Raw genomic sequence first — 17,796 nt, 5'->3', positions numbered from 1 at the left:
AGAGAAGGGGCCTTGGTGGAGGGGCACACAGATCCTGAACGGTGGGAAGCCTCTGTAGGTAGGGAGGGAGGGGCCGAGCCAGGGCTGTTAGGTGGCCTGGGGACAGGACCAAAGGTCAGGGTCAAGCTTGCGAAGGCCAGGGGCCTTGTGATGCCCCTTTACTCTCTGCACTTGGGATGTGCCTGGTCTTTCCAGAAACCCCAGAAGTGGGAGTGTCCTCCAGGAAGGCCACAGGCCGAGGTGGAGGCAGGGCCAGGGATGCCAAGTGCAGCTCTGGCCTGGATCGGGGTGCTGGGAGCTTGAGGACAGTGACAGAAACACACCACCTCTTCCTAGGACCCTCGGGGTGGGAGGGGAGGTGGGCCCTGGTGCCTCAAAGAAGCCCTGCAAAGGCTGGAGTGAGCCTCCCCGAGGCCCCATACCCATATGCCTCCACGGGTCATGACCCTTGGCCCCCAGCCTCACCCTGGCAGCAAGGACGCAGCCCAGCCAGGCCTGGGGAGCAGGCCCTGAGGCCTGGGGCATTGATGTCAGCGCCGAGTCAGGCCTGGCCACGCGAGGCTCTGGATTCAATTAGCGGCTGCTGAGGGTTCTGGCACGAGAAGGGAGGAGGCGGGCGGTGGGTCACTGTGGGCAGAGGGTGGTGGCAGTGGGCCTGGGTGGGGCCCCTTCTTCCTGAGGCAGTGGCGGCGGCAGCAGCCCAGGTGGATTTCCTGTGGGCCTGGGTCCCATTAGGGGAGCAGCTATGGCGAGGCCTGCCCTCCCCCTCGCTGCCCCATCAAAGGGGCCATTGTGGGCCTTTGGCCACTGCCAAACACGGCGGCTGCTGAATAAATGTTTTCACTGCAAAGCCAAACCTGGCCTAGTAGGACGGCAGGGGATGGGGTGGGGTGGCAAGACCCAAAGAAAGGGGGCTAGCCAGCCCTCCCAGAAAAGGTATTTGAGGTGTGCCTCAGATCAGGGGCCAAGGAATGAAGAGGGCCAGGGGCTGGGTGGGGGACCAAGCCAAGATGCAGCCCCTGCCCAAGACAATCCCAATGGCTCCGGGCCCGGACCAGGGGGACGTGGAGAAATGCCAGCCCCCAACTGTTGGGTCCTCGCTGCCGCAGGCCCTGTGCCATGTGGGCTACAAATCTCCTGCTTCATGCCCAACCACCTTTCTACAGAAGAGAATGGCAGGCTGGGAGAGGTGAGACAGCGGCCTGCTCAAGGCAGGCAGGGACAGGGTCCCAACTCCCTGGTCCAGGATGGGGTTGCCAAGTCATGGGATAGGGCTTGGGCATCTAGGAGAGGGGTGGGGCCATTGTGTGCAGCAGAGGCTACGAGGGGGAGGGAGGTTACCAATCTCCAGGGAATATGCTGGAGTGTGGGGCCAGTGCCTTTGGCTGATGGCTGAGCCTGGGGTTCGGGGTCTGGCAAGGGGTGGACACTTCAGTGTCAGGAAGCAAAGACAGGATCCCAGCCTCCACCCTGCATGGGCTTGCTGCTCAGGGGACCTCAAGAGAGGATGGACTTCTCCAGCCTCAGCTGCCTCTTCTGTAACATGAGGGGAAACATCCCTATCTTCCTGTGGCCCGAAGCCAACATAGCTGACCACTCACCCAGCCCAGAAGCCCCGCACCTGAGACAGGTGGTGTTTCTGCATCTCAGACTGGAGCATGAGCTGCTCCTTGAGTGCCAGGCCCTGCTGGTACCCCCACACCTCCACCCTGCGCTGAGCACAAGGCCTGACACACAGGAAGTGAAGGGCGGCCATCTGCAGACCCGCCCCTGAGCCCAGCTTTACCCCGGGCTAGGACCCCGATGCCTTGCTCCTCCTAGCGTGGCTCATCTTCCCTCAGTAAGGTACACTGCACAAATGACAGGGATGAGCAGGGAGGAGGCCACAGGTGGGAGCAGCGACAGAGGCCCCTGGGAGGGGGGGGCCTAGCTCTCCCGGGGAGAGAACGGGGAGGGGCATGTGCCTGACCTCTGACCCCCTGTAGCTCTTACAAGAACATATACTGTTCTGCCCAAATTGAGATGGAAAATCTGTAAAATAGAGGACAGCAAGGGGGTTGTGGTGGAGACCCAGGGCTGTGCCCACAGTTAACACTCCACACACTTTCCATCTTCAGTCCAGTCCACTCGGCAGCCCCCGACACTCCAGGGGGCCAGTGGGGGGTTCTGGCTTCCAAGGAGCCTGGGAGGGCAGGGGATCTGCCACCTCTCAGGCCAGCCTGGAGGCTGACATGAATCCCTGGCATCCACCAGGGATGTAGAGAGCTGGAGAGTCCCCATTCCTCTGTCAAGGGTGTGGGCCTGGTGGGGCAGGGGCCAGAACTAGTGGATGGAGGAGGCGGGACAATGGCCTGGCTGCCCATCTGGGAGTGATTTGAAAAATTCCAGGCCTTGCTGGCCCTGTGAGGCTATTCTTAACTGCTATAATTACAGGGGCAGCCTTGGCCAGTGGCACCGTGGGGTCTGGGCATCGTTAACTCCTCCAGGGGCCATGCTGGGGCTGGGCCCAGGCTGCTCCACGGGGGAGGGGGACCCATCCCAGACCAGGGCGGGCCTGGAAGGCAGGAAGTAGTGGGCGGAGGAGCACTTGATGGCTAGGGCTGCCTCCCTTTGCTTGGCTGGGTCAGCTCCCTCCCTCTGCTGGGGGCCCTGTAGAGAAGGGGTTATCTGGCCTGGGGAATTGTGGAGGATGAGACACCAGCACAGCATCAGGGCCAAGGGAGGGACTGCTGGACATGGAGCCAGGAGGCCCAAGAGCTCCGATTTCTCCAGCACAAGGGGGTCCTAGTGACTCGCTCCTGAACCCCCAAGCGCCCAGAACAGGCAGGAGCCTCACACCCACTGTGTGGTTCTGAGGAAGGCACTGGATCTCCCTCAGCCTTGCCTCTCTCATCTGCAAAATGGGCCTCGCCAGCTCCCCAGCCTCTCCCTGGGCTGTAAGTGAGGATGCCGTGGAGGATCACTGCCACCCTGACCGGCACCTTCTCTGAAAGCTCTCACCCGGGTGACACCCTGGCAGGAGCTCTTACGGTACTTAGCCTTCCCCACCCAAGACATGACCCTCGCTGCTCCCAGGGCTTGAACAGGCCACTGTGCCCACTGAGACTTAGATTCCCCAGTTGCGAAACAGAAGATAAAGGGGCTGGACAGATAGCTAAGGACCAAGGTCCTCTCCCAGCTCTGACCTTTGCAGATCCCTGCCTGAGGGTGGAGGCGGTGTCCAGCGAGGCCCTCTGTGAGTCCCGCCGAGCAGAGCTAAGGCTTCAAAATGAGGACTAGGTCCCCATTCCACCTGGCCAAGCCAGGCTGATCCCCCACCCTCCTCAGCTGTGACATGGGGGACCATCACTGTAGGCCTCCTGGTGCCTGAGCTGGGTGAGCCTAGGCCATCCTTGCACAGAGCTGGCTTGGCCTGGACCTCATGGGCACTACCACAAACCCTCCTGCACATACTTCTGGGGAGGATGGAAGGATGAGGTACCCTTGTACTCCTAGGCTACCTGGGCACCCCCTGCCCCAGGACAACCAGGGACAGGAGAGTGGCTGGGGCTGAGGAGGTCTCACTGAGTTGGTGAATCCAAGGCCTACCTCCCTCTGCCACTCATGTCTCCCAACCTGCCAGCCCTCTGTCCCCATGTCACTTCATGTGACCTCATGTCCGCCCTGCTATCACAGCCTCGGGTCTCCTCGGCCCTCAGCCCCACCAAAACACCCACAGCAAAATCGAGTGCATTCCTGCGTTTCCCACCAATGTGTCTGCCAGGTCACAGTCCCCTCCCCAAATGCCAAAACACACCAGTGTGAGCCCCCAGGCCGGAATACTTCTCCATAACCACAGGCCCATTCTGCTGCTAGGGCCACATGCGACGGGGTCAGCCGGGCTTACCTGCCCATGTGGGGCTGTCTCGCCTCCCTGCTGGTGAAGCTGCAGGGGGCTTCTGCAGATCAGGCCAAGTGCAGGCTTCTTTTTCAATACACTGAGGCCTAGCTCAGGCTCCCCAACCACTCTGGTGATCAGCCCTCCCAGACAGGAGCTGAGCGGGGCGAGGCTGCTCTGGCTGGATCGGGCCTCCAGCTCTGCAGGAGGCCCCACCACGGCACATCAGGGGCCCTCACCAGCGGGGCTCATTCACGGACCTGGCCTCGAGACATCATCTGGGTCCTTGACACCCACCCCAGCCTGTCCCAACATGCAGCCACTCCTACCCGGGTGAGGTGTCCAAGGTAAGGGAGGTGAGGGCGCTGGAGAAGTGCCGGGTGTCCCAAAGCTTCACTTCACGCTCACGCATCTGTGAGGAGGGGGCAGAGAGGGCAGAGAAGAGCTCAGGGGGGCCCATCCCTCAGCCCCCAGGGCTCCCGGGGGAACCCAGTGTCTGAGGACACAGCGGGGCAAGGGGGCACTTCCCTGAGGGCAGAGCTTAGAGGGCAGCAGAGTGGGGGGTGAATCAGGCCAGCAAGGGAGAGTTTGGGTTTTTGTGTCCTGCCCCTTTAAGAACTCTTAGGTGACAAGCGACATGGGGCGGCTCCCTCCAAGGACTCTGGACTCTGGTCCCTGGGGGGTGCTACCATGGTTCCCAGGGTCAGGCTTAGCTATTGCAAATGGAATCTGCCAGTTTTCAGCAGCCATTGGTCCCCTGGGGCTCTGAGACCCGGCTGCACACAGGGCCGTATATGGACAGGCCTGGAGCTGGCCGGCAGCCCCCACATCCCAGTGGGCCTCATCCCCACCCTCTTGGTGCGGGTGCCCTGCTCACTCGGGAGGAGCCCTACCTGGTTGAAGCCGGTGGACACAAGGTGCTCCTGGGTGCCTGTCCATGCCAGCCGGCCATCCCTATTGCTCTCGTGGGCCTGTGTGCTCTGGAGGAGGCAAGAGACAGCACTGAGCCACTGGAGCCTCCTAGAGTGGGCCACCCACCTGAGTGCACCCCAGAGGGCAGAAGGGGCCAGGGCAGTGTCCCCCCAGAGGCCAGCTGGAGATGGAGGAAGCCTCATGTCCCTGCTGGATGGATGCCAGCCTCCACCTCGGCTGAGGGAAGCTCTGAGTAAGAGGGTTGCCTCGGCCACCAGGCTTGGGCTGAGTCCCTCCTCTTAAGGGGACTGTCAGGCTGCCTGCTCACCACCAGGCAGCATGTCCTTGCCCCTGCAGGTGTCCTGGAGGAGGCACTCAGCTGTCAGCTATCATCCCCAGGCTCTGGGGACCCCCGTGCCCTCTCAGAACCTCCTTTTTCTTGTTTGTGAGCAGGCCTCATGTTGCCCGGGCTGCCTACTTCCTGGGGTCGTTGCGAGGATCAGCTGAGACTACATGTGAGAGGAGCGGGCCTGCTGCAAAGAACCGTGCAAATCAAAGGATTACGACGAGTATTACTGCTGCCTCCTGGCCCTGCCAGGGCTGGGGAGAGGGCCTGGGGCCAAGCTCTGGGGACTGTCCCCAGAGGAGCAGAGGAGTGCCTTCCTTGACATGCGGCAGGGCTGGAGCTGCCAGAAGGAAGGCTCCTTGGGCCCCAGAGGTGGAGAAGCGAGTTCACACCGCTGGTGGGTGGATAGGCGGCCCTGTCCCCCAGGCCCAGGCAGGGGGGAGCCGAGTGGGCCAGAGGAAATGCAAACATCTCCCTCCCAGTCACCCCGGCCCCTGGAGCCTGAGACGAAAGACCCTGTTACCAAAAATAGCTCACCCCAAACTGTGGCCAGCTTCCTCCAAGCTTCCCACGATCTCCTTGGGAATGAATGAGGGACGGAGGCAGCCTGCAAGGAGCTGGCCCAGCGCCCCCTCCCCAGCCCGCTGAGGCCGACCCCAGCGTGGGAGACCATTGGAAACAGCTCCGTGTCGTTCAAGGGGCTTTTCTCACTGCTGCCTTCCTACTCGGCTACAGCCAGCACAGGAAGTCGGGGCTGGAGCCTGAGAACCAGGGTCCTATACGCTTCTCTTCACACAAGAGGGGCTGTGGGGTCGGGGTAAGGGTCAGTCCTACCCCTGTCACCCAAGTCGGTCAGAGGTGTCGCGTGGGCTCTCGCCCTCTCACCGGTGTGCAGATATCCCCTGTGTAAGCAGCAAAGCAGATGGCTCACAAGCACCCGCACACCATTCATTTACTCAACAGACATACAAGGCTCCCACAGGTCAGGCACTGTGCTAGGATCTCAGATGGGGGGGCCCGCACTTGGGTGAAGCACGGCTACTCAACTGTTTGTTCTTTCATAATAAGAATATTCGAGCTGCACACTATGCTAGGTACTGCGGACAGGGTAAAAACAGAAAAGGTCCCCAAACTCAGAATACCAAGTTGGGAGGCAGATGTGAACCAAACAGAAACAACTGTCACCACACATGATTATGGTGCCATGAAGGAGGAAAGTGGAGGTTCAGGGCGCAAGCCCCAGAGTCAGACTGCCTGGGTGAAAACCCTGCCCTGCCACTAACAGCCTCATCCCAGGATGAGTTCCTCAACGTCTCGGGGCCTCAGTTTCCTTACCTGCATAAAGAGCAGTGTAACAGGACATACTTTGGACAGCTGTTGCAAGGAGTAAGTGCTAAGGCTGGCCAAGTGCCCAGGGCTGTGTCTGGCATGTGCCCAATAAGCAGGATGACAGGGCACCATAAGAGTGTAATCGAGGGAAGTAGATTTAAGGTGACACTGAGTGAGGACGTGAAGGCTCGGCAGGCGAGAGCCAGGCAGGGCGACCAGCACCTGTGAAGAGTCACGGCCTGGAGAGCAGAGGCCAGCACAGCTGGCAGGTGGGGTGCAGAGGAGGTGGCTGCGCCTGCAGGGCTGTGGGCAGCCTTGGAGCGTTTTCACTCAGAGGCACAGCTTGGGCCTTGGCCTGTGGCTCCCACCTTCCTATTTCACACCTGGAGAAACCAGAGGCCCAGAGAGACAAACCCATCTGCCCCAAGCCTCCCAGCAGGGCCGCTGTTGGCTATTTGAGCCCCTGCCCCCTGTGTGCTGGGCCCACTGTTATCCTTCTCAGTCTGCACAAGACAGACCGGAGGCCAGGACAGGCAAGGAGACAAAACCACAGCTAGAAGGCAGCAGAGCCCGGACCAGGAGGCACCCAGGATTCGGGCTGCCCTGCCAGGCACCTCAGGTTTCCAGCAAACATCCTGGTCAAGCTCACATGGGTGGAAGCAGGCTGCCAGGCCCAGGCGGTACTGGGCAGGGCGGCATGGGCTGGCGAGTCCTGCTCACCCTGCAGCTCTCCACCCGCACCTTCTGGTCTCTGAGGGCACCAAGGGCACCAAGGAAGTTGAAACAAGCTAAGAGCTTAGGCTGAACCCCGCGTGCCTGCCGTGGGCACACCCAGCTCAGTTGGCTGGGAGCCTCAGTGAGCACCACGGGTGGGGGAGGGGTGGCCACCACCCTCCCAACTCCCCTATCCTCAGATCACTGCAGTGATTCTCATTTTCAAAAATGGCAAGTTCTTCTTTGCTAACCTCAGCAGGACTTGGGGAAGAGGAGCCCTCTCTCCAGATCCGCACTTTCCTGGGGCAGGAGGGAGGCTGCAGCTGGGACTCGGGCATCCTGCTACCCTGATGCCCCAGCCCTTGTCACAGGAGGCTGAGGGGAAGATGCTGGTGGTAATCCTGAGCCTGCAGGCCAGGCCTTGGGCTTTCCCTCTCTCAGGAGACAGCCTCTATCCCCAGAGGCAGGAGGGCGTGAAGTCCCTCACTCCCTTAGTGTCTCCCCTACACCTGGCCCCAGGAAGAGAACAGGAGGGGCTGAGGCCAGGCAGCGCCTGCCCAGCACAGGGGCGCCAGGAGCAGACACATACCCGGCATTCCAGCTGCGGTGCAGCCAAATCCCCTCTCTGTCACCACGGCAACGCTTCCTGTGTGGTGTGGGGCAGGGCGGCTGGACTAGCAGCCCTGGGCTTCTTCCTTGGATGAGGGGACCTTCTCTGGTGGTAAGACCCCCACCACCCACCCATGGCCCTCCTCACCAGGCTCAGTTCTGGGCTCCAGATGCTGGCCCCCGAGGCCTGCCTGAGACACGGTGGTGGTGGGAAGGCACAGGTCCACACACCTGCCGCCAGAGGTCAGGGGGCTCGTCCCAGGTCCCCTCTGGCCCCTGACAAGGGTGCTGAAGCCTCACCACTGCCTGGAAAACCCCTCAGCTGTGGGCTGCTCCTTCCCTGGCACACTCACAGCTTCAGGGCCTCAGCCACCCCCACCTGGACTCCGGCACCGTGAAGGGACAGCAGAGGGGCCCAGGGACTCTGGAGACAGACACATCGAGCCTGCCTCTGCCACTCAGCTATGTGACCCTGGGGCAGAAATGACCAAAGGGTCAACTTTACGGGACGCTCATGAGGGTGGAAGGAGGTTGTGTGTGCCAAGGACCTGGGATGTAATAAATGGTCATAAATGTAATCTAAAGACAACTAGGGGTGTGAACAGGAGCCAGCTGCCCAACCATCCCCTGCTTCACACTCAGGTCACCAGAGGCAGGGACCAAGAAAGACAGTGGAGGGAGAACTCCCCAGGCCTCCAGGCTGTGGGGACAGCCATTAGGGCAGGGAAGGCAGAGGTTGGACGGAGGGCAGCGCATCCTTCCCTGACCCCCAGCAACGCCCCGCTCTAGCAATGAAGGAGGATCTCAGGAGAAGGCACTCCCCGAAGGCCTCTCCCCGAGCTGGCCCCTCAGCTCACACCAACCCTGGCCGCCAGCAGCAGTTTCCCTAATAGAAGCCAGGTGTGGGCCAGATGCCCTGGGCGGAAGTGGGGGGCAGGGCCACGCAGAGGGCAGCATTCCAGGCCCCGCTGCCCCCGCACCAGCGGGCCAAGCACAGGCACCGTCCCAGCAGCTGGGAGGGGGTGGGAGCCACCCACGCTCTTCCCAGGTCCCCTTGGCCCAGAAGCCCCTTCAGGGGGGCTCCCTCCAGAACCAGATCCTCTCCTTCCCTGTTCTAGGAACTTGCAGCCCCTTGGATGGCAGCCACTCCATCTCCACCTCAGCACCATCACCGTCCTCCCCCGGCTGGAGGAGGAGAGGAAGGAGGAGGGGGAAAGAAAATGTTTCAGCCGGGAGCTGGCCCGAGGTGATGCCCAGTCAGGGCAGGAATGGGGGTGCCACGTGCTGTGCCCAAGGACCCTGGGGAGGAGAGGGTAACCTGAGAAAGCAGGGGGGGACAGGGCCTCAGTCTCCCTCCTTCGAACTGAACCTGGGGCCCCCTTTCTGGGCAAAGCCTTGGAGGTGAGCCACAGAAAGCTACAGGGAAACCGACCACTCACACCCTGAGACTCTAACAGCTACCACTGCCAGCCACAGGGCTGACAGGACCACGGCCAGGGCGGGGCCAAAACCACTTCTGTCTGGGTTGGTTGACATTTCAGGACGGGGCCCCTTTTGGTCTTCAGCCAGTAAGAAGTGGAATTGATTGGACTGTCCTGGGCAAAAAGGTGCAACTGGCTATGTAAAGGGGATCATGTGTGTGCGCACGCATGCAGGCGCGTGTGGGTGTGTGTATAGGCGGAATGAGGCTGGTGGATTACCCTACACTCGGGGTGGGGAACAAGTCCTAGACATGAAGCCAGAGGCATCTGTGATGGACCTGGGGCTTCGCTGGGGAGCTCTTCCTCTGAGCTGGCAGCAGGACCCTCAACTTCACCTTCCTCCGGGAAGTAGGCTCCTCAGCTTCTATAAAAATCTTTTTAAAAATGTAAACCCACTTTCTGCTTAAGACTCTTGTTGGCTTCCCACAGCCCAGGTGACAGGCCTTTCACCATGGCCCTGCCTCCTCTCGCATCCCTCACTCAGATGCCTAGAACAAGCTCCTCCCACCCCGGCCATCTGCATCATTCAGGCCTCAGCTCCGAACCAGCTCCCCAGGGAAGCACTCAACCATCCCAGCAAAAGAAGCCCCCCAAGCAATTACCCTGTATGTCTGTCTTATTCACCACAGAACATTCTGTGCATGGCATTGAGCTGCTGTCGAATGAATAAATGATTCCCCAGGGGTTCAATGCCTGTAGCATGAACCCAGGGCCTGGCCTCCCTGCTTGGAACTCCAAATAAACTCCACACGCACACCATGCACGACCACAGAACCAACCAAACACACTCAGCGCCTGGGTCCCATGGGTCTAGCAGGCCCCTCAGCACGGCCCACAGACCCCAGGCACAGACTGAGGGTCCACTGGCTGTGAGACTGGAGGGGTGCAGAGGTCTTTCGGCAATTTTGTGGCTGGCCTCTGCTGACCACGCCAGGAAGGGCGGGTGGGGATGAGGGTCTCAAAGAAGGAGAGGAAGTCAGAATCTCAAATTGGCTTCCTGAAGCCACAGGATGCCTCCACTGAAGGCCTGTGGGCAGCCTGGCTGCACCCACCCTGTGATCAAAGCTGGGCCCTCCCAGGACCCAGAACACACTTTCCAGAAAGAGTTTCCAGCAGTGGGGGTCCACCTCCCAGGTGACTCTTATGTGCCCACTGGGCCTTGGCCAGGGGCATGGGTGTGGCAGAATCTGTCTGCCAGGAGACTGAGCCTGCCCCCGCCTGCTCCTCCTGGAGCTGCTGGGGCCTCAACCCAGCCCTGCTGCCCACACAACTCACCTGGGAGACCTCGGGCTTCACTCTGGGGTCAAAGATCCGCAGCTGCTTGTCCTGGAAAAGCAGAGAGGGGGAAACAGAACGTGATTAGGGCCAGCAGGGTCCCTGGGGGCCAGCCTGTCTCTCCATCCTCATGTTATGATGGTCCCACCCCCAACAAACAGGGCTGGTGTCAGGCAGACACCCCTTCCCGACCCGGTTCCTCCTTCTCCTCATTTCCTGCTCCAGTCACCCACAATAGAGGACTTAGTGACAAGAGTTCACACGTCCTGGGCACCTGCTATGTGTCAGGCATGTTACATGCATCATCTCCCTCATCTTTCCAACCACCTATGAAATGGCACTATCACCATGACTCCTTCACAGATAGAGAAACTGAGGCCCAGAACCAAACTCTAGGCTACAAGCTGCTTCACATGTGTCCGGCTGTGTGCTAGGCCCAGCCCAGAGGGGCTCATGGGATGACAGCATTTCCACACTTAAAGAACTTGGGGTCTAACCAGGACAACAAGCCTACATGTTCTAACCATCACTCAGCACAAAGTTACTAATTCAAATTGCCGAGGGTGGAGATGGGAACAGAGAAAAAAGAAAAAAAGGAACCGTACCAAAATAAAATGTCCATACCTTGGATAAGGACTTTATTTCTGTGGAATAATCTCTGTGTGTGTGTGTGCGTGTGTGTGTGCGTGTGTGCGTGCGTGTGTGTGTGTGTGCGTGTGCGTGCGTGTGTGTGTGCGTGTGCGTGCGTGTGTGCGTGCGTGTGTGTGCGCGTGCGTGCGTGTGTGTGTGTGCGTGCGTGTGTGTGGGTGTGTGTGTGCGTGTGCATGCGTGTGTGTGCGTGTGCGTGCGTGTGTGCGTGCGTGTGTGCGTGTGTGCGTGCGTGTGTGGGTGTGCGTGGGTGTGCGTGTGCGCGCGTGTGTGCGTGCGTGTGCGTGCGTGTGTGGGTGTGCGTGCGTGTGCGTGTGCGTGCGTGTGCGCGCGTGTGCGTGCGTGTGTGGGTGTGCGTGGGTGTGCGTGTGCGCGTGTGTGTGCGTGTGTGCGTGTGCGTGTGTGTGCGTGTGCGTGCGTGTGTGTGCGTGTGCGTGCGTGTGCGTGCGTGTGTGTGCATGTGCGTGCGTGCGTGTGCGTGTGTGCGTGCGTGTGTGTGTGTGTGTGGGTGTGTGTGGGTGTGTGTGTGCGTGTGCGTGTGCGTGTGCGTGTGTGTGTGTGCACTCACGCAAAAACATACATGCATAAAGAACTGGAAAGGGCAGAACCTGGATCTGTTGATTATTTACAGGCTTGGCCATGATAAACTGTTTTCTGCTAAGAGAAAGATGCAGAATAACATGGTGTGGTGTGATCCTACTCTGGTAAAAATACACAAAAATCCCTATATGTCTGACCACATTCCTGTATGTTTTACAAGTTTGCTGAGCAAGAAGAAAGGTCTTGGCCAGCATGGGCCATGTGTTCACGCTCGGTGCCAGGGGTGGGGGAAGATGTGGGGTGATTAGCTTTTCCTTTTTACATCTTAGCACGGCTCCACTTTGTTTCAATCAGCACAGAGTCATAATTTCATATTTTGAAAAACAATGAATCATCAATGAACAACTGGAATTTGAAATTAAAAACACAATTCCATTTACATCAGCACCAAAAGAATTGAAATACTTAGCTACAAACGTAACAAAATATGTACAAGATCTATATGAGGGATATTACAAAACTCTGATGAAAAAACTAGATAAATGGAGAGATATTCCATGTTCGTGGATAGGAAGACTCAATGGTGTCAAGATGTCAGTTCTATGGCACTGCTTGGCAAGCCATACTGTGGTAGGCATCCCACAGATAAAGGAGAGGAAGATGGGCATGGATGTTAGCTCAGGGCCAGTCTTCCTCAGCAAAAAGAGGAGGATTGGCAGTAGTTAGCTCAGGGCTGATCTTCCTCAAAAATAAATAAATAAATAAAAATTTAAAAAGAAAAAGATGTCAGTTCTTCCTAAGTTGATCTATAGATTCAATGCAATCCCAGTGACAATTCCAGCAAGTTATTTTTGTGGATACCAACAAACTGATTCTAAAGTTTATTTGGAGAGCCCAAAGACTCAGAAGAGTCAACACAACATTAAAGGAAAAGAACAAAGTTGGAGGATTGATACTACCCGACTTCACCTTAAAGGTGCAGGAATCAAGACAGTGTGGTATTGGCAGAAGGATGGACAAACAGATCAAAGGAACAGAACAGAGAGCCCAGAAATAGACCCCTAGAGATACAGTCAACTGATCTTTGACAAAGGAGCAAAGGCAATACAATGGGGAAAAGACAGACTTTCTGACAAATGGTGCTGGAACAACTGTACATCTACATGCAAAAAGGGGAATCTAGACAGAGCCTTTACACTTTTCACAAAAATCAACTCAAAATGGATCACAGACCTAAATGTAAAATGCAAACCTATAAAAGATAAGTCTAGAAGATAACATAAGAGAAAATCTAGGTGACCTTGGTTTTGGCAATGACTTTTTAGATATAACACCAAAAGTATGACCTATGAAAGACAAAAATGATAAGTTGGACTTCATTAAAATTATAAAATTCTGCTCTGCAAAAAACACCGTTAAGAAAATGAAAAGATAAGCCACAGAATGGGAGAAAATATTTGCAAAGCACATCTCTAAGAAAGGACTTGGATCCAAAATACACAAAGAACACTTAAAACTCAAAAACAATGGGGCCGGCCCGGTGGCGCAGTGGTTAAGTTCGCACGTTCTGCTTCGGCAACCAGGGGTTTGCCAGTTAGGATACCGGGTGCAGACATGACACCGCTTGCCAAGCCATGCTGTGGTAGGCATCCCACATATAAAGTAGAGGAGGATGGGCATGGATGTTAGTTCAGGGCCAGTCTTCCTCAGCAAAAAGAAGAGGATTGGCAGATGTTAGCTCAGGGCTAATCTTCCTCAAAGAAAAAAAAAAAAACCCACCTCAAAAACAAGAAAACAAACAACCCAATTAAAAAAATGGGTAAAGACTTGAACAGGGCCGGCCCTGTGGCTGAGTGGTTCAAGTTCCTCACACTCTGCTTCAGGAGCCCAGGGTTCATGGGTTCAGATCCCAGGTGCAGACCTGCTCCACTCATCAGCCATGCTGTGGAGGCATCCCACATACAAAGTAGAGGAAGGTTGGCACAGATGTTAGCTCAGGGCCAATCTTCCTCAGACAAAAAAAGAGGAGGATTGGCAATGGATGTTAGCGCAGGGCAACTCTTCCTCATCAAAAAAAAGACTTGAACAGACACCTCACCAAAGAAGACACACAGATGGAAAATGAACATATGAAAAAACGCTTAACATCATCTCTCAATAGGGAATTGTAAATTAAAACAATAAGCTGCCACTACACACCTATTAGAATGGCTAAAGTCCAAAAAACTGACTACACCAAATGCTGACGAGGATGTGGAGCAACAGGCACTCTCACGAATGGGTGATGGGAGTGCAAAATGGTACAGCCACCACTTGGGAAGACAGTTTGGCAGTTTCTTACAAAGTTAAAAATACTCTTACCACATGATCCAGCAATTGCACTCCTAAGTATTTACCCAAATGAGTTAAAACTTATGTCCATGTAAATGTTTACAGCAGTTTAATCAAAACTGCAAAAAAGTGGAAGCAACCAAGATGTCCCTCAATAGGCAAATGGATACATGGAATTGGTACATTCATACAATGGAATATTACTCAGTGATAAAAAGAAACAGCTAAGACCTAAAACCATAAAACTCCTAGAAGAAAACATAGAGGAAAAGCTTCAAGACATTGGATTTGGTAATGATTCCTTGGATATGACACCAAAAGCAAAAACAGACAAGTGGGACTACATTAAACTTAACTTTTGTTCACCAAGAACACAATCAACACAGTAAAAAAACAACCTATAGAATGGGAGAGGGGCTGGCCCTGTGGCCGAGTGGTTAAGTTCACACACTCTGCTTCGGCGGCCCAGGGTTTTGCCAGTTCGAATCCTGGGCACAGACATGGCATTGCTCATCAGGCCATGCTGAGGCAGCATCCCACATGCCACAACTAGAAGGACTCACAACTAAAAATACACAACTATGTACCGGGGGAGGGCGGGGGTTGGGGGAGAAAAAAGAAAAATAAAATCTTTAAAAAAAAAAAAGAATAGGAGAAAATATTTGCAGATCATATATCTGATAAGGGGTTAATACCCAGAATATATAAAGAACTCATATAACTTAGCAACAAAAAATCAAGTACCCTGATTTTAAAAATACACAAGGGATTTAAATAGACATTTCTCCAAAGATATAACTGGCCAAGAAGCATACGAAAAGATGTTCATCATCACTAACCCTCAGAGAAACACAAATCAAAACCACAATGAGATATCACCTCACACTCATTAGGATGGCTACTATCAAGAAATCCAGAAAACACCAAGTGCTGGTGAGGATGTGGAGAAGTTGAAACACTTGTACACCGTAGGTGGGAATGTAAAATGGTGCAGCTGCTGTGGAAAACCATCTGGCAGCTCCTCAAAAAATTAAAAATAGAATGACCATATGATCCAGCAATTCCACTTCTGGGTATATATCCAAAATAACTGAAAACAGGGTCATGAAGAGACATTTGCACACCCATGTTCACAGCAGCGTTATTCACAACAGCTTAGAGGTGGAGGAACCCCAAGTGTCCCTTAACAGATGAAAGGATAAGCAAAACGTGGAATGCACGTACACTGGAATGTTCTTCAGTCTGAAAAGTGAAATCTTGCCACGTGCTACAACACGGATGAACCTGGAGGACATTACACCAAATAAAATAAGCCAGACATGCGGCCAGCCTGGTGGCGTAGCAGTTAAGTGAGCACGTTCCTCTTCTTGGTGGCCCAGGGTTCACCAGTTCGGATCCTGGGTGCAGACACGGCACCGCTTGTCAGCCATGCTGTAGCAGGCATCCCACATATAAAGCAGAGGAAGATGGGCACAAATGTTAGCTCAGGGCCAGTCTTCCTCAGCAAAAAGAGGAGGATTGGCAGCAGATGTTAGATCAGGGCTAATCTTTCTCAAAAAAAAAAAAAGTCAAATCCATACATACAGAAAGTAGAATGGTAGTTACCAGGGGCTGGAAGGAAGGGGGAAAAGGGGAGTTGTTGTTCAATGGGTATAGAATTTAAGTTCTGGAGATCTGTTTCCCAACAACGTAAACACACTTAACATTACTGAACTGTGTACTTAGAAATGGTTAAGATGGTAAATTTCATGATATGTGTTTTTTACCACAATAAAAAAAAATAACCATCAGTCCACAAAAAGATGTGGAGGACCCATAAATGCCTATTACTAAGTGAAAGAAGCCAATCTGGAAAGGCTCCATATTGTATGATTCCAACAACACGACATTCAGAAGGGAAATCTCATCGAGACGGCAAAAGGATCAGCGGTTGCCAGTGGTTTTGGAGTGGGAGGGAGGGATGGCGAGGTGAAGCACGGGGCACTTTCGGGGCGGTGAAACCATTCTGCCTGACGCTGTGATGGTGGGCACATGACATCATGCATCTGTGAAAACCCACAAGATGCATAACATCAAGAGTGAACCCTAATGTAAACGACGAGCTTTAGTTAACGTAGAAATATTTGCTTAACTGTAACAAATGCACCGCACCAGGCCAGATGGAGCGGGGAGGGAGGGTACGGGAACTCCTGGTACTATCTGCCCAACGTTTCTGCCTGGCCTCTGCCTGGGTCCTTGGGATGCAGAGATAGCCAACAGTCCCTGCCCAGTGCTGAACTCTGTGACCCAAAGGTGGTTACGGGAAACTTCAGGGAGGAACTTGGACCTGAGCTGTACCTCGAAGGACAAGCAGAGCTTGTGTTGGGAAGGGAAAGGCATTTGAGGGAGGTGGAACAGCTTGAGCAAAGATGCGGAGACAGGAACTTGCTGGCATATGACAGCGAGGGGAAGACAAGGCCATGCGAGGAGAGCGCACAACGGGAACAGAGGTGGCCAGCCTGGAGACGCCTTGAAAGCCAGGTCTCCCCTGGCAGGTCAGTCCCAGGCCTTCCTGACACACCTGGTGGGGTTCCAGGGCTCTTGGGTCAGTCCTGGCAAAGCTTTCCAACTGCAGTATACTAAGCACCTGGTGCATGCCAGGCAGCACAGGCACAGTCCAGGGATGAGCTCTGAAGCGCCACTCCACTCCACAGCCTCAGGCTCAGGAGGAGGCTGGTTAGAGACAGAGACGGGACAGATGAGGCCAGCGAGGGACAGAGGACTGAGACAGGCAAAAAGAACAGTGAGAGAGAGAGGAGAGAGAGAAACAGAGAGGGACAGAGAGAGAAAGAGAGAAGAGAGAGAGACAAAGAGAGGATGGAGAGAGAAGCAAAGGGGACAGAGAGAGACAGAAACAGTGAGGGACAGAGAAAGAGAGGGCACAGAGAGAGTTAGAGAGACAGAGAGAGGACAAAGAGAGAAAGAGAGAAGACAGAAAGAGACAAAGAGAAACAGTGAAGGACAGAGAGAAAAACAGAGAAAGAGAGGGGATGAGAGAAAGACAGAGAGAGGACAGAGAGAAAGAGAGGGGATGGAGAGAGATAGAGGACAAAGAGAGACAGAGAGGGACAAAGGGGACAACTATAGACAGAGGAAAGACAGCAAGGGACGAGAGAGAACAACTAGAAATAGAGGACAGAGACAGACAGGGCAGCAAGAGACAGAGAGGATAGGGAGAGACAGAGGACGGGCAAGAGAGACTGCCTCCTGGCAGCAAGGGTCACTCTCACCTGAGCGAGAGAGCCGCCGGGAAGAGCCACACAGCCTGGGTTTGAACACCAGCTCCACCACTGATGCGCTCTGTGACCTGGGTAAACCCTGAGCACTCGGAAGGATAGGGATGGTGGCAGCACCTCTCACGGGTCGGAGTCATAGTTCTTGGCACATGGGCGCTCCCTAAAGGCAGCTAGGCCATGAGTGCACGAGTTGGATGTTGGGTCCAGACCAGGGTTCAGACTGGGCACTGGAGGCTGGCCTGGTGCTGATGGGGGCCTGTGGGCCCAGGCGGAGGGGGTGGTATTGCGCGGCCCAGGTACATGTCGGCACTGGGCTCAGAGGCCCAACCGCCCAGGCAGGGTGGGAGCTCAAGGGCCCAAGCCTCCATCTATGAGGCCGGCACGCCCCCTAGCGGCCGCCTGCCCCTTCCCTCCGCCAGAGGAGCTGGGAAGGGAGCAGGAAGGGGCTTCGGTAAGGCC

The 17,796-nt window shown here is 55.5% G+C and overlaps 1 protein-coding gene across 3 annotated transcripts in view; it reads right to left on the bottom strand.

The window, feature by feature from the left end:
• Nucleotides 1–17,796, bottom strand: part of CORO7 (coronin 7) — a 59,301-nt gene that overhangs the window by 25,446 nt on the left and 16,059 nt on the right. For all 3 annotated transcript variants that reach the window (XR_011494356.1, XM_044746839.2, XM_044746843.2), the window contains 3 exons: nucleotides 10,544–10,594; nucleotides 4,771–4,857; nucleotides 4,207–4,289 (listed from right to left, as the gene is read on the bottom strand). Coding sequence is in view for 2 of the 3 variants with exons in the window: in XM_044746839.2 (XP_044602774.2) it covers nucleotides 4,207–4,289; nucleotides 4,771–4,857; nucleotides 10,544–10,594 (221 nt within the window). In the remaining variant the exon portion in view is untranslated. The remainder of the gene's footprint in view (nucleotides 1–4,206; nucleotides 4,290–4,770; nucleotides 4,858–10,543; nucleotides 10,595–17,796) is intronic.

The sequence above is a fragment of the Equus asinus genome, chromosome 14 (genome assembly GCF_041296235.1).
Source record: "Equus asinus isolate D_3611 breed Donkey chromosome 14, EquAss-T2T_v2, whole genome shotgun sequence".
NCBI lineage: Eukaryota > Metazoa > Chordata > Mammalia > Perissodactyla > Equidae > Equus > Equus asinus.
Note: the sequence above shows the minus strand (reverse complement) of the source record. Positions and strands in the feature narration are given on the sequence as shown.